The 16535-nt window shown below is 43.4% G+C and overlaps 1 protein-coding gene across 1 annotated transcript in view; it reads left to right on the top strand.

Annotated features, from left to right (window-relative positions):
• Positions 1–16535, top strand: part of ST18 (ST18 C2H2C-type zinc finger transcription factor) — a 64335-nt gene that overhangs the window by 12162 nt on the left and 35638 nt on the right. The window contains exons 4-8 of the mRNA XM_027127855.1: positions 1111–1245; positions 1911–2001; positions 3010–3114; positions 5080–5273; positions 7335–7546. Coding sequence (XP_026983656.1) covers positions 1111–1245; positions 1911–2001; positions 3010–3114; positions 5080–5273; positions 7335–7546 — 737 coding nt within the window. The remainder of the gene's footprint in view (positions 1–1110; positions 1246–1910; positions 2002–3009; positions 3115–5079; positions 5274–7334; positions 7547–16535) is intronic.

A 16535-nucleotide genomic window follows, 5' to 3' on the forward strand; every position in this document is an offset into this window, starting at 1 on the left:
GCTCTGGTCCCGCTTTCTCTAGATGCCCTGAATGTGAGGGGCAGGCTGGCCCCGATGCCTGACGTTGTCACTCCACGCATGAGTTAGGGGGGCAGTTTCGGCTCTGAGAATGCATTTCTGTTTTAAGCTTATCTACCCTCTCGGTCATGAATATGAGAATATTCACGTTAGTCCTCATTTATTTTATGGATTTATATAACCCTCTATCTAAGCCAGCAGTGTGTGTGCCGAGCTGTGTGCAGCCGCGCCCTCTGGGCAGCCCGGCAGCATGGGTTGCAAGATGTCCCTTTCCCCTGCCGCAGCACCTGGTCCTCCGCCCGCAGCCCATGTTCCTGGCAGCGCCCGGCAGACCCCTCGAGCCGGTCCCCACCCTGTGTGCGGCCAAGCCTCTTCCTGCTGCCTCTGTCTTCCGCTTCCACACTAGGAGTGAAACCAATAGCTTCTCCTCTGCAGCTACTGCGCGTTGATCCAGAGCTTCAAACCGCGGGGCTCTGGGCGTCTTGGGCCCTCACAGCACTGCCCCCGGCCGGGCGTGGCGCAAGATGTCACTTTTATTGGAGCAGCCTCCCCACGTGTCTAGGAACAGCTGCTCAAGCCCAGAACTCCGGGGCCACTGGACCTGCTGCCAGGACCCACTGGACCGCCCAGACGGGCCCTCCTCAGATACGGTGGCTTCTTCATCGTGTGATTTTTGAATCTGGCCTTTTACAGATCCCTTCAATAGGAGACAGTTTGGGTTTAAATAAATGCTTTCCTTTTTCCTTCTCTTTTTGTTTTCCTTTTCCTTTTCCAGAGCCTATTCATCCTCTGGTGTAGGGCTGACGTTTCATAATGAGGCTCTAACTATGATCTGTGACATGACAACTTAAAACCGTCACTGTTTCAACACTCCCTTGCCCTGTGTCAGCCTCTGCTTAAGGAACCAGGAAAATTGAAAACATTCTTCCTGCTTCCGCAGGTCTTAGCTGAGGGTCTTATTCAAGACGATGTGAGAAGAATGTTTATCATCAGAAGGGTGAACAGAGTGAGAAGGTCGTGTGCAAGGCCACTTTGCTGAAGGGGAGGGGAGAGGAATAACCAGATGTCTCTCTCAATTTAATTCCTCTGCAGATTCACCGAGGCCTGAAAAGAGGGAGACCAAGTGCCCCATCCCCGGGTGTGACGGCACAGGGCACGTGACAGGGCTGTACCCTCACCACCGCAGCCTTTCAGGGTGCCCTCACAAAGTGCGGGTTCCCCTGGAGAGTGAGTACCGCCGGCCCTGAAAGAAGTCCACCAAGTTACCCACTTCCTCCTCCAGTTTGGAGTCAGAAACGGAAATACCAAGTTTTCTCCCTCTGTGTCAAGACAATTTCCATCTAGCTGGGTGTTTAAAACAGAGCATATTAATAGAAAACTTGGGGTACAGTGAGGCCAGTAGATCAGGAGATACTGACATTGAAAACCTAATTTGCTACTCAGAGCTCCCAAGAGGAGGGGGCACCTCAGGCCAGGCAGGGCACCCGGGGGAAGCACCAGGACCCGCGGCGGGGAGGGATGAGTTGTTGTGAGCAAGAGCCTTTTTGAGCTTTCGTGGGAGGGAGCGGAGTGAACTGGCCTCAGATTGGCCAGCTGGAATTTCTAGTGGGCTCTGGGCCTCTGGCGCTGTCTGTGGTTGTCTGGGACCTGGCCCTGGGGGTTAGGGCAGGTGGAGAGTGTCCTGGAGTGTGAGAGTCAGAGAGAGGAGAAGGTCCGGTGTGGGCTCCCATTGGTTGGTTTGCATTTGAAAAGTGTTTATTCTCTCGAAGAATTAGGGAGCGTGGTGGACGATGTAACTGAATTCCTTTGAATGCAAAGTTGAGACAGTTTGTCGGTGTGTGATGTATTGATGATAAATTGCTCTCTTCTTTTATGTGCTATTTCGTGCCTAGTTCTTGCCATGCATGAAAATGTGCTCAAGTGCCCCACCCCGGGATGCACAGGACGAGGGCATGTGAACAGCAACCGCAACACGCACAGGAGGTAATTGGGACGAGACTCGAGAGAAACTTTCCACCAAGAAAACAAGGAACTTGCCGTGTGTTATCAGAATTGCTGGATCAGCAACAAATATGTTAGCACCTGACATAGGTGACAAATATTCTCGATGCGTGCAGAGGAAAAAGTAAAGAATACCTCGTTATTTACTCCCCTATAAATTTTCACTAATCAGCCAAGTATGCCAACAAAAAAATGTCATATTTGGAGACTAGGGGTAGATACTTATATAGCGATACACAGAGAGCCTGGTCTCTGCTCTGAACCTCCCCCACCCCAGAGCTGTTTGACCTTGGAAAGAGTGGCTTAGGGGTTATCTTGAATCCCATCCAATGCACATTAAAACGGTACCCAAGAGCTTCAGATTACTGAAGGGAAACGTCATTTCATTTCATTGAGATTTATTTCACTGAGATCGCAGCTAACTTAAAACCACATATGTGCATTTATATACAAATATATTGCATATATATAAATACTTTTGGTGAAAATGCTTATCGTTTATGTGTTTCATGTATAGATTATGTGGTCATGAGATACTAGTTGACTTATAAGCCTATTGCCAGGAAACTTACATTCCGTGCTCTCCATTTAAACTGAGATATAAAATTAAGTCCCTAACATTTTGCAAAAGACCCTAAGCTGTCATAGAATTAGCATGCTGACACCCATAGTTGGACAATTGCAGTTGGATGAGCGCATTCTACTTAAAATATCGTGAGGTTTCAATAATTTAGTTATTCCTCCCTTACATAATATTTTGATCTTAAAAATGACTCTGTTTTTTCATCACCTCTGAGATGAGGTTTGGGGACAAACGTTGACACAGTAGTTTGCAAAACCCTTTGGGATCTTTTAGGCTGAGAATGGTGCTAAGTGAACTATTAATACAACTTAACATTTGGTGCTTGCCAAGGATGCTGTGAGGTAGGTGCCAGAGCAAATTACATTATCTTTTTAACTCAGATCCGCCTACTTTTTTTTTTTAAACAGTCTTTCAGGTTGTCCAATTGCTGCAGCTGAAAAATTGGCAATGTCGCAGGACAAAAGTCAGCTGGATTCTGCCAAAACCGGGCAGTGTCCTGAGCAGGGTCACAGGTAGGATGCTCCCCTGGGGTTCCCGTTACTCCCTGCGTGCCGAGCGCCTACACAGAGGGTCCCTCTCCTCCCAGGTGCCAGCTCACTGTGGGCCACCTTCGTTCCAATGCACAGCCACCAGTGTCCACTTGAGAGGCTGGGCCAGCTAATCGTGCTGTCACTGAAATGAACTGCTAGACCCTCCAGAAGTTTAACTTGAAATTAATCTGCACGCAGAGGTCACATAATATGGATGAATCTAAAACATGTAAAGTCTACGATAACAGATTAATCAAATTCTGTGTCGCTAAGCACAAGCCCGCCCCCTAGTCAGGTAGGGGCCCCCTTATGGTTGACGTAACCTTTCCACCTCCTAATCCCTCATCACTCAAAATACGTGATGCTGTATGGTCGTCCCACTCTTCCAGATATGCGCACAGTCTCTTTGAAACAAAAATTCATTCCAAATTGATAACTATGGAAATACCTCCTGTCGGTCCTAGGTCCTTCAGAGTCTCTAGTAGTCTGGAGGACCTTACTCACACCGAAATAATAAACTATGGATGAGGACACAGTATGAGGTGATACACTTATTAATACAAAACTCATATACATAAGAAAAGTGATTTGGGGATTACAGCAGATGACCAGGTCCTCATTGTCGTTACCAAGACACTGGAATGAAAAACAGTTATTAGGAACATTTTCAAGATACGGTGTCCCTTAACATTTGCTTCTGTAGGTTTAATTAAAAGACTCAGATTGTCATGACTTTGCCGAGAGTCAAAATCACATGAGTGAGGAATGTAAATCAGGCAAATATCATGAATTACTGAATCACGGGTTAAAAATCTCATAACAAGATTCTTGGTTAGGAGTACAGTACCGTATTCTCTAGTTTCTCCCGAAGTAGGTTAGTTATCAAACATAGAAACAGCATTAAGTTTCATTGTGCTCATTTCTTAGAAGTATTATTTTAGACTAGAACGCTGTTGCAATATTAGGGATATAAACCAAGTTACATAGACAATAACAAATTCAACTAATCACTCAGATATTTTGATGTAGCAGCTAAGAAGTTTTTTACCTAATCCAAGAAACATCATCAAAACGTTGACATTCTGATGAGTAAGGTATGTTCTGGTGAAAAACAAAATAAAAGTATGTATTTTTGATATTGCTAAATTCTGAAAGTATATTTATTTGTGTCCTTTGAGCAATAGACCACAGCACGACAGCATTTGTGTTTTCCTCGGCCGGCATCGGTGCTATACAAAATGATACCCTTGTTTAATCCACACAGTAATTCTAAAGGAATGTTTAAGTCACATTTAGCTTGGATTAAGATAATTCTATTGAAAAATGTGATAGCTGTTATAATACAGTAATTTTTATTCATATTGAAACAGTGGCAATTTAATAGATAAAATTTTGAAATACTATTTAAAATATTACTTAAAGCAGCAAAAGCATTCAGTCCGAAGGTGGGGAAAAAGATGAGAAGCCTAAGAAGAAATTCACAGCTCAGGAATCCAGTTTCCGGTGCCGACACTGCCCCTGTTAGGCGTCAGGGCCCTGCCAACTGTGCTGAACAGAATATAATGACATTATATTGTCATCAGAATATAATGACATTTCCTCACTAGTTCCAGTCGTGACTTTTCACTGCTACTCCGATGAACAGTCCTGAGCAGCAGGAAGTACACACCTTATCAGTGCCCTGATGACAGTTCCATGGCACTTTCTCTCTTACTGATGGGAGACTCGGACACACAACGTGCAGCCTCCCTGAGGCCACCCAGCGCCCGAAGTGCCCCCTTGTCCCTCACTCCACCCCATCCTGTGTGACCACAGCTCTATTCCCTAGTGCGGGGCTCAGTGGGAAACTCCAGGTGTGACACACCTGAGCTGCTTTAACTTCTGATGCTGGGATGCTCACCAACGGTGTCGTCCTATTTCTTTTGAGCTCTGCCCCTCTCTCTTCAGGACAAGCTTGGTGAAGCAAATCCAGTTCAATTTCCGATCCCAAGCCATCATCTCTCCCAGAGCTACGGTGTCAAAAGAGCAAGAGAAATTTGGAAAAGTACCTTTCGATTATGCCAGTTTCGATGCCCAGGTTTTTGGTAAACATCCCCTCGTACAAACAGGTCAAGGCCGAAAAACACCACCATTTCCTGAATGTAAGCTTCAAATTCTAATACTTATTCCAAAAACAATGCATCTTGTGTATGTGCATGTTGGGTGAGGGGCATGTATTTAAATATGTAATATACTATTTACTGCTGGGAGGAGAGAAAATATATTGTACGGTGAAATAAAATAAGGATAACAATAGTAAGTTAATCAGTACTACTGGTCTTGCATGAAGTGACGCTGAGTATGGTAAATAGTGGATTAATTATTCTACAAATTTGGTGCCATTTTTAATCTAAATACAGTAATTCTGAAGAAATACAGGTAAAAATATGGAAATACTACTTACATCAGCAAGTGTTCACACTGAAGGTGGGAGAAAAAGTGAAAAGTCTAAGAAGGAACTCAATTCAGAAATCAAGGTTTTACTAGGAAAAAAAAAACAAACACGTGTGGCTTTGGAGATGTTCATCCACAGATTTAAGAATTAGTGCAGAAACATTTAAAATGTGTCAGTTCTCTGATGCTAACACAGAGACACTGTAACGCATAAAACTTGGTGTTTTTACTAACAGTTTCTTCAAGTTGTTTAGAGTCCTTGAATGTTTTAATGAAAAGGTTAGAAAGTAAATGTTGGGAATAAACCCAGGAATGATTTCTGCCAAGCAAAATAATCCCCCAGTTGGAGTCCTCCATAGACAGTGAATTTTTTACAACGTTGTGCAAATCCCTGGAATCCCTTTGATCTCACGCGTAGTTAACCCAGACGTAGTACTCTTAGGAGCACAGGGTGCTTCTCCCTTCTGTGCCGTGGTCACCTTCCGTAAAGAACGTGAATGTCGTATAAAACCTAACAGTGTATAAACAGACTTGAAAGGAGTTTGTCCACCAACAAGAAGTACATTAAACTCCAGAAGATAGTTTACCTGTTCTTACTAAAAATAGGGTACAGCCAACATAAGTAACCACTGACAGCCTGTTAGATTCAGGAAAGAAAGTTATACACACAAATATACACACACAATGTTTTGTATCTATCTGTATAAATTTAGATATAGATATAGTTCTAGGATATATACACAAAATATACACACATACATATATGTTGAATTCAGGTGAAACTAATTAATGAGTGTTCTGTATGCTCATGTAGTATGGATTTTGGTTTAAAAATGTAGCACATTCAGTGACATTTTCATATTTTTATAACTACAGGAATAACATTTGGTAATGTTTTAAATTATTTCGTGAAAAATAATGATCAAATATTTAAAGTAAACACTGCTTACAGTGAAACAGCTATAACTGCCTTTATATTAGCCCACATTAAATGCTGGCTGTGTTTCCTGTTCCCTGAGTGGTTTACAAATACCCAGAGTGGAGAGAAACCCGTTAATTCTCTCAGTAACGCCTTGGTACCCACAACAGAACATAAAGCAGCGCTCATTCTCGGTAGCACTGAGAATGCTACCTTTCCGCCACAGTGCCTTTCCGTTCCCCTGGAAGCTCTGTGCATCTCTCACTCACTGCCCCGAACCGAGCGTGAAGATGCCAGCTCAGGGAAGCCTCCGCCACCAACTCCGTCCCCCTGAGTTGGAGGAAGAAAAACTCATGCTGTTTTAAGCACGAAACAAACCTCCACATCCAATAGCAAAACAATGCAATTCCATGGCTAAGTAAAAACTGTTATTATGAAAACAAATACGAAAAGTCCGTTTCTCTCCCCTGGGGTTACTGGGCCGCACACGTACGCCGTTTGTGGTTGTACCGGCCTTATGCCTGTCTAGTCCCTGATGGGTTTTGCAGCTACCCACGCTGCCATGGCACCTGCCCGCTAACATGAGTTCTGGAGTTTTTGTCATAAGACGTGGAAATGCAAAACAATATTCAGAGAATAGGCTTCTTCCCCCGCAATCACGTCATCTGATCTGTGAACTTCTGTGAAAACCGTTCTGAATAACCTTCATTGAACGTACGCAGGGAGAATGGAGCATGTTTTAATTTATTCTTCACGTATTTTCATGCAAGGAAGTTCTGTCTTTAAAACAAATCTATCTAATGACTAGATCCACGTACGAGCAATTGCTAATCAAATCTCTCTTCAACAGCGAAGCATTTTTCCAACCCAGGGAAATTTCCTCACCGGCTGCTGAGTGCGGGCGCTCATACACCGGGCCCCGGCCGTGCCAGCTCTCACAGCCACGGTCAGCGCGGCGAAGACACCCACGTAGCGGCAGCTGCTGCCATCCTGAACCTCTCCACCCGCTGCGGGGAAGCTGCAGACATCCTCTCCAACAAACCGCAGAGTCTGCCTGCCAAGGTAGGCCGGCCAAGAGCCCGGAGGGGGGCAGCGGCTCACAGCGAGAATCCACTGCCTGCGTGAACCGGCCACACTCTCCCCCGCCCCTGCAGCACGGCCCCCCTTGTCTCGGGGAGAGAACCTGGGCAGGGATGAGTGTGGTGGGAGGAAGGACCTTGGAGGGAGACAGTGGCGCTTTCGCAGGTTGTGCCCCAGAGCTGGGGCAGGGGTGCGGTATGAAGCCGGTTGGGGGCGGCTCGATAGATTCCAAACCTCTTTTTGTGTGGGGGACTCTGGCACACGAGGAAAGAGATTGCCACTAGAATCACGCTGAACAACGGAAGCTTTTCACTGCCTTCGAATCAAAGATGGTAGGACGCGTTCCATTACACAGCCCCCCGTAAAACACTGGCAAAATTCATGAAATTTCACTCTTGTACGTGTGACTGTCGTATAGCGTAAGGTGGTCTGAGTTGCTGTAGTTTTCACGAAGGACACATCCTAAAACCTGGATCCATTAAATCGACAAGACAGGGCCCCGGGGGCGTCTTGAGAACTCAGGGCCCACATTCAAATCCAAAATCAAATTCTGTGAAGTTTATGGAGACCCCAGCTTTCTGGAGCTCACGAAATTAATCACATTTCTCTAATAACCTCTCCTCGCCGACTAACGCAGAGAAGTAGACATCTGTGTTTCTGATGCCTTGAGGAAAACAAAAAGGAAAAAGATCCTTCATGTCTTGCCTTTTGAGGAGGGGGTTGTGATGCTCCAAAGTAACAGGGACCCTCGGAGGGAGCGTGAGCTTCCTGCAGTCAGCAGGGACCTGTAACTCCGGTCCAAGCTAAGGGCTGTTAAAAGAAGTTATTTTCCTACCTAGACAGCTGAAGCCAGCTGGAGGAGAGTGCCCAGGCTTATTTGGAGAAGAGATGTTACCCTTGCTTTCAGTGGAAGATCGCCCAGGTTAAACTCTAACCCGAAACTCGGCGAGCACAGGCTCTAGCTCTCTTTTCCCTTTAAGCTCAGCCCGTCCCCGGCGTGGTCAGCTGCCACCTGTGCCGTGTGCCAGGCCTTCAGGAGAGCAGGGCGCACAGTGCGTCGAGCCTTTGACAGAAGAATCAGAATTAGCTTCTGGACAGATCTCAGCCAAGTAAACCCCAGGAAGAGTTGGTGGCCAAAAACCACTCAAAAACAATTTTTAAACAAATGAGGTTCTTAAACAAAGAAAAACACGTTGCCTCAAAAATATAAAGAAAATGCCGAGCTCTCCAAAATCACAGGCAGAAATTATGTACATAAGTGAATGATGTAGGGTCCTGTAAAAGGTAACTTTGGTTATTTTTAAATTCATTTTTAAAAACCTGAATACATTTCTTCTTTTTAAAGGGATATTCTAATATACAGCTTGTTGGAGAAATACTAAACTATCTTCCTTCCTGGTGCTTTATTCTTTGTGTAGGCTGTTCTACAAGAATAAAAGTGCCGATATTATAATGGTAAAATCTGCTTAAATTACTTGAGTAAATGGTTGTAGAGTGAAGGCTTTCCATCTGCAAGGTAGACACTCTTTGTTCCTCAGAATTCTGCCTTTAACCTTGATATTCTCCACGTTCTATTAATTGCTGGAGCCAAACAATGAACCAGACAAGGATGACTAAAATTTGAAGGTATTTTCCCTTATCGATATATGTTCTTCTCTTCTTAAAACACATTTCTGGTCAGAAAAGTGACTGTTAAATCGTCACATTTCGAAAATCCGAACAGCGGACTCGCCGTGTGTATTTGATGCTCCTGCTGGGAGCATTCTGTGAGCCGGGGTTGCTCTGTGGAGCTGATACGCCTGACCCGGGCGGCAGGAAACCCCTGCACGTCTCAGCCTCCAAACTGCCAACCAAGCCCTAACTGCAAAGCCCCACCACTGATGATAAGGGTGGAAGAGACAGAAAGTGCACCAGTCGGCTTTTAGGAAGAGTTTGTGATGCTGGCGGTTTTAGGAACCTTTTTCCCACGAAAATTGTCTTGTTTGACATCGTGGTTGTTAAAATAGGATCACTGTGGCACCCTACACTGTCACCTGGTACAGAATCCTTCTTCCAGGCCTGCATTTGCACACAACTGTAACAGTTTGCAGAATTCTTTCCTGGTTGGATCCTATTTTCTGAATATAAAAGAGAACCTCATAAATTCCTGAAACCACAAAAGGTAATTATTGTAACAAAAAAAAAAAAAGAGAGAGAGAAAAAGCCAAAGTAATTAACCCTGAAAAATAGGCTCTGATCAAACAGTGCCCAGTGACAGCCATTTCTTTTTTTTTTTTAATAGATCTTTACTGGAGTATAATTGCTTCACAATACCGTGTCAGTTTCTGTTGCACAACAAAGCGAATCAGCTATATGCACACATATATCCCCATGTCCCCTCCCTCTCGAGCTTCCCTCCCACCCTCCCTATCCCACCCCTCTAGGTCATTGCAAAGCTCCGAGCCGATCTCCCTGTGCTTTGCTGCTGCTTCCCACCAGCCAACTGTTTTACATTCGGTAGTGTGTATATGTCAATGCTACTCTCACTTTGCCCCAGCTTCGCCCTCCCATCACATGTCCTCAAGTCCATTCTCTCTGTCTACCTCTTTATTCCTGCCCTGCAGCTAAGTTCATCAGAACCTTTTTTTTTTTAGATTCCCTATATAGGTGTTAGCATACAGTATTTGCTTTTCTCTTTCTGACTTACTTCACTCTGTATGACAGACTCTAGGTCCATCCACCTCACTACAAATAACCCAGTTTCGTTTCTTTTTATGGCTGAGTAATATTCCATTTTATATATGTGCCACATCTTCTTTATCCATTCATCTGTCGATGGACATTTAGGTTGGTTCCATGTCCTGGCTATTGTAAATAGTGCTGCAGTAAACATGGTGGTGCATGTCTCTTTTTGAATTATGGTTTTCTCAGGGTATTTGCCCAGTAGTGGGATTGCTGGGTCATATGGTAGTTCTATTTTTAGTTTTTTAAGGAACCTCCATACTGTTTTCCAGAGTGGTTGTATCAATTTACATTCCCACCAATGGTGCAGGAGGGTTCCCTTTTCACCACACCCTTTCCAGCATATATTGTTTCTAGTTTTTTTTGATAATGGCCATTCAGACCGGCGTGAGGTGATACCTCATTGTAGTTTGGATTTGCATTTCTCTAATAATTAGTGATGTTGAGCATCTTTTCATGTGCCTCTTGGCCATCTGTATGTCTTCCTTGGTGAAATGTCTATTTAGATCTTCCACCCATTTTTTAACTGGATTGTTTGTTTTTTTGATATTGAGCTCCATGAGCAGTTTGTATATTTTGGAGATTAATCCTTCGTCTGTTGTTTCATTTGCAAATATTTTCTCCCATTCTGAGGATTGTCTTTTTGTCTTGTTTATGGTTTCCTTTGCTGTGCAAAAGCTTTTAAGTTTAATTAAGTCCCATTTGTTTATTTTTGTTTTTATTTCTGTTACTCTAGGAGGTGGGTCCAAAAAGATCTTGCTGTGGTTTATGTCAAAGAGTGTTTTTCCTATGTTTTCCTCTAAAAGTTTTATCAGTGTCTGGTCTTACATTTGTGTCTTTAATCCATTTTGAGTTTACTTTTGTGTATGGTGTTAGGGAGTGTTCTAATTTCATTCTTTTAAATGTAACTGTCCAGTTTCCCCAGAACCACTTATTAAAGAGGCTATCTTTTCTCCATTGTATATTCTTGCCTCCTTTATCAAAAATAAGTTGACCATATGTGCGTGGGTTTACCTCTGGGCTTTCTATCTTGTTCTGTTGATCTATATTTCTGTTTTTGTGCCAGTACCATACTGTCTTGATTACTGTAGCTTTGTGGTATAGTTTGGAGTTGGGGAGCCTGATTCCTCCAATTCCATTTTTCTTTCTCAAGATTGCTTTGGCTATTCTGGGTCTTTTGTGTTTCCGTACGAATTGTAAGATCTTTAGTTCTAATTCTGTGAAGAATGCCATTGGTAGTTTGATAGGGATTGCATTGAATCTGTAGATTGCTTTGGGTAGAATAGTCATTTTTACAATATTGATTCTTCCAATCCAAGAACATGGTATATTTCTCCATTTGTTTATGTCATCTTTGATCTCTTTCATCAGTGTTTTATGGTTTTCTGAGTACAAGTCTTTCGCCTCCTTAGGCAGGTTTATTCCTAGGTATATTATTCTCTTTGTTGCAGTGGTAAATGGGACTGTTTCCTTAATTTCTCTTTCTGATTTTTCATTGTTGGTGTATAGGAATGCCAGAGATTTCTGTGCATTAATTTTGTATCCTGCAATCTTACCAAATTCATTGATTAGTTCTAGTAGTTTTCAGGTGACATCTTTAGGATTTTCTGTGTATAGTATCATGTCATCAGCAAACAGTGACAGTTTTACTTCTTTTCCAGTTTGTATTCCTTTTATTTCTTTTTCTTCTCTGATTGCCATGGCTAGGACTTCCAAAACTATGTTGAATAAGAGTGGTGAGAGTGGACCTCCTTGTCTTGTTCCTGACCCTAGTGGAAATACTTTCAGTTTTTCACCTTTAAGTATGATGCTTGCTGTGGGTTTGTCATATATGGCCTTTATTATGTTGAGGTAGGTTCCCTCTATGCCCATTTTCTGGAGAGTTTTTATCATATGAATCAAAATCAAAATCATATGAATTTTGTCAGAAGCTTTTTCTGCTTCTGTTGAGATGATCATATGGTTTTTTTCCCTTAATTTGTTAATGTGGTGTATCACATTGAATGATTTGCATATATTGAAGAATCTTTGCATCCCTGGGATAAATCCCACTTGATCATGGTGTACGATCCTTTTAATGTTCTGTAGGATTCTGTTTGCTAGTATTTTGTTCAGGATTTTTGCATCTCTGTTCATCAGTGCTGTTGGTCTATAATTTTCTTTTTTTGTGGTATCTTTTTTCTGGTTTTGGTATCAGGGTGATGGTAGCTTCACAGAATGAATTTGAGAGTGTTTCTCCCTCTGCAGTCTTTTGCAAGAGTTTGGGAAGGATCGGTGTTAGCTCTTCTCTAAATGTTTGATAGAATTCGCCTGTGAAGCCATGTGACAGCCATTTCTATTGTCTGTGTGGCCCTCTGCTCTGTGCCCTTCGCTTAATGTAGGATTAAGTGTAAACAATCTTCCCCTCCACATTGAATACTAGCCTGATTCTCTCTCCACCAGGATTTGGTGTTGCCTCCATGGCAGGCTGTTAGTACGTTTGTTTTTTCTAGCCAAAATCCATAGATGTCTTGAGTTCCTAGCTTAGAAAGAAGGATACACAGCTTTTCCCTACTCTTGACTTCTATAGCAGAGCATAGAAGCATTTTTGATGTACCAGAGATACTCTGGCAGATGGACTCAGCTGTCCCACCTGAAAGGTCTGTAGGTGCTGGACTGCCCAAGTCACAGGTTAGAGTCCCTCAGAGACCCCGCCTTCAAGGAGCTTACAGGAAGAGAAGGACAAAAGAAGTGGTCGTTCCAGGTGGAGAACTGGGTCTTCAGAGGTGATGTTCCTGAGGCTCAGGGGAGGCATGGGTGGCTTGTAGGGAATTTGATCAGAATTTGGACAACGGATTTATTTTCCTTCTGCCTCCATGTCCTTCCCTTTACCCGATGAGCTTCTCTGAAGTTGCTTAAAGAGCCCAAGAGGAGAACAAATTACAGGTCATGAGTAGGAGCATGACCTTGTCAAAATCAAGCCAAAGGTCACTAACCGTGAGATTACGTTCATCCACTGGTCGGAGCTAATACAGATTGGTTTTCATGCTGTGTGCAGACTCACAGCTGACTCCAGGTTTACTGGGAGACCTGCATCCGTGATTTTCAAAATCCCTACTCTTCTGGAAGATAAGGGGGTGAAGGAAGACTTCAGAGATGCAAGAGAACATCTTCTAAAGACAGTGAAGGACGATAGGCACGTTCCAAAGTGTTCTCCCCCTTCCAGAATTTCTCAGCCTGAGCACCTGCCCACCCAACACTAAAACACCTCCTCCCTGGCACTGAGCTGAGATGCCAGGGCTAACACTGCCCATCGCTGCCCAAGCTTGAGTCCACCACATCCTGAAAGTAGATCTTAGAAGGAATTGTTTATATGTTAAAATCCAAGCCAGCACGTACCCAGCAGGTCTACGCCACCTAAATCACTTGTGCGTGTTTTAAGTATCTCTTTGAGGAATCAAGTCAGGAGGAAAAGTTAGTAATAGCAAATCCCTAATGGAGATTGTCATGGTTACGGGTACTTTTGTCTGAAGGATGAACCCCATCTCAATGCTAGCACGGTCCTTGGTGCTGAGATTTGTATCATGTCCTTTACTTCCATTTGGAATTAATGTGAGTTTGCAGAGCTCACATGGACCACAGCTTCAATCAGTCCCGCTTTAGTCTGGAGACGGGTGCTCCCGAGATGAGGTCAGGGCTGAGTAGAAGCAAGCGGCAGGAGAAGCGAGCGGCGGGGCTTTGCCACGTTCCCTAAGACCCGAGCTCCGTCCTCCTTCTTCCCCATCTTTCTCCTCCTCTTCCTCCCCTCAGCAGAGGTAGGAATAGGCACACAGTCTATCTTTATCCCGATCACTGCCGCTTGCCAAGCGCTCTGTTGTTTGTTTTGGTGTTTTCCCCACCTGTTTAGACAAAGTGGCATATGCACAGTGTGCCTTGAAAGAAAACAAAAAATTGACACTTGCTTGAAATGTTTAAAGTTCAAAGTCTGTTTTGTGCTTGAACAAGGCCTAGACACAGCAGGATATCACATCGCCATTCCTGCTGCCTGCTCTCAGAAATAGCCTGGCGGCTCTGGGTGCGGTTAGAATCCAGCCTTTTGCAGTAACTTTAACATGAAGTCGGAGGATGCTATAGAATGTGAGTGAAATGTCCTGAGGGACCTGAGTTGGGATCTCAAGGAACCAGCTGACATGTATGGGGAAACTGCCTCTTTTCCTCAGTGTAGAACAGCATAGGGAGGTCTCTTCGGGTCCAAAAACCTAATCAAATTATTCTTATTATCAGTTGTTGTTTATTGAACACCTACTATGTGCCAGGCACTGTAAATAAGCACTCTGCCCATAATAATCCTTTTTAATCCTTCTAGAAACTCTGTGAAGCAGTTACAATTATCCCATTTTGCAGGTGAAGAAATGTAGTGTGGAGATACTAAATGACTGCTTCCGAGTGGCACAGCTATAGCCATTGGAGCAAAAATTTGAATCCACACGCACCTAACTTCTGACCTGCCTGAAGAGTTTATCATTCCCTGGTGTACAGACTGCTGGCCCACCAAGGGTTTTCACTGTGATTCCAAGTGCCAGACAAAGACTTGGGGGAAATGGTTACAAACTCAACTTTAATTTTATACCTTATATCAGCCACTTGATTCTCCTCTGAATTCCATCACTGGATTTATATTGAGTACATTTCACAAGTCTATACTCTTAATAGTTTTAATATTCGATTGCTGTTTAGTAAGAATAAGATGTTTTCAGTTAATTGATTTATTTTACTTTATTTTATTTATTTATTTTATATTTTTGTGGCATGCGGGATCTTAGTTCCTGGGCCAGGGATTGAACCCGCACCCCTGAAGTGGAGGCGCAGAGTCTTAACCACTGGACCGCCAGGGAAGTCTCTCATTTGTTTACTGTTAATACCCTGCCTACTTTTTTTTTTTTTTTTGAGGATAGGCAAGAGGATTTTTTTAATATTAATTTAATTTTTAATTTAATTTTTATTTTATATTGGATTATAGTTGATTTACAATGTTGTGTTAGTTTACAGTGTACAGCAAAGTGATTCGGTTGTACATACACATATATCCATTCTTTTTCAGATTCTTTTCCTATATAGGTTATTACAGATTATTGAGTAGAGTGCCCTGTGCTATAAATAGCACGGATAAATTAGGAGTTTGGGATTAACGTATACACATTACTATATATAAAACAGATAATCAACAAGGACCTTCTGTATAGCACAGAGAACTCTACTCAATACGCTGCCTGCTTTGAAAACGTTTCAGAGAACTTTCGGTACCAAAAAGATACTCCCCCAAACAAACTCCTTGAGGCACGAGCAGAAGAGCAGAAGTGGCAAGCTGGAAGCAGAAACCAGGCTGCAGGCCACCTGTCTTTGCATGTCCTCTTAGCCCAGTCACAAAGGCAAGGTGGTGGTGACCTCTCTCGTATTAACAGAAAACCTGCCAAATGAGGAAAACAAGGCTATCTTATCCTATCAATGTCTTGAAAGTTAATGCTTTTCATAATCAGAACATTTAAGGTAAAATTACAATTTTGCTTTTTTTTACTTCATCACCATCTTTGAATGTAAGATCGTTTTTAATTGTTGAAACAACATAATATCATCATTTGCCCGGAAAATATCGGAGGAAAACAGCCATCGGCCTATCCTCTAACTACAAATGCAAGAATTTCTGTGTTTTCCCATTTGCTCTTCTTCAGAAAATGAATTTCTCCCCGTTTTCCCTAGCTGTACCCATAGCCAGCATGCCAGGCTGTCTCCTGCTTTCAGTGACATAAGTCTTTTCCCTGTTGCAACAAACTTCTCATAATTATCATTTGACTGAGTACATAACATGCCATTGTTTTAAATTTATTTATTTTTATTTATTTTTGGCTGCGTTGGGTCTTTGTTGCTGCGCGTGGACTTTCTCTAGTTGTGGCGAGCGGGGGCTACTCTTCGTTCCAGTGCATGGGCTTCTCATTGCGGTGGCTTCCCTTGTTGCGGAGCATGGGCTCTAGGCGTGTGGGCTTCAGTAGTTGTGGTGCATGGGCTCAGTAGTTGTGGCTTGCAGGCTCAGTAGTTGTGGTACATGGGCTCAGTAGTTGTGGCTCGCAGGCTCTAGAGCACAGACTCAGTAGTTGTGGCGCATGGGCTTAGTTGCTCCATGGCATGTGGGATCTTCCCGGACCAGGGCTCGAACCCGTGTCCCCCGCATTGGCAGGCGGATTCTTAACCCCTGTGCTGCCAGGGAAGCCCTTTT

This window comes from Aethalodelphis obliquidens, unplaced genomic scaffold, assembly GCF_003676395.1.
Source record: "Aethalodelphis obliquidens isolate GAN/ISIS:26980383/991018 unplaced genomic scaffold, ASM367639v1 scaffold33, whole genome shotgun sequence".
Taxonomy (NCBI): Eukaryota; Metazoa; Chordata; class Mammalia; order Artiodactyla; family Delphinidae; genus Aethalodelphis; species Aethalodelphis obliquidens.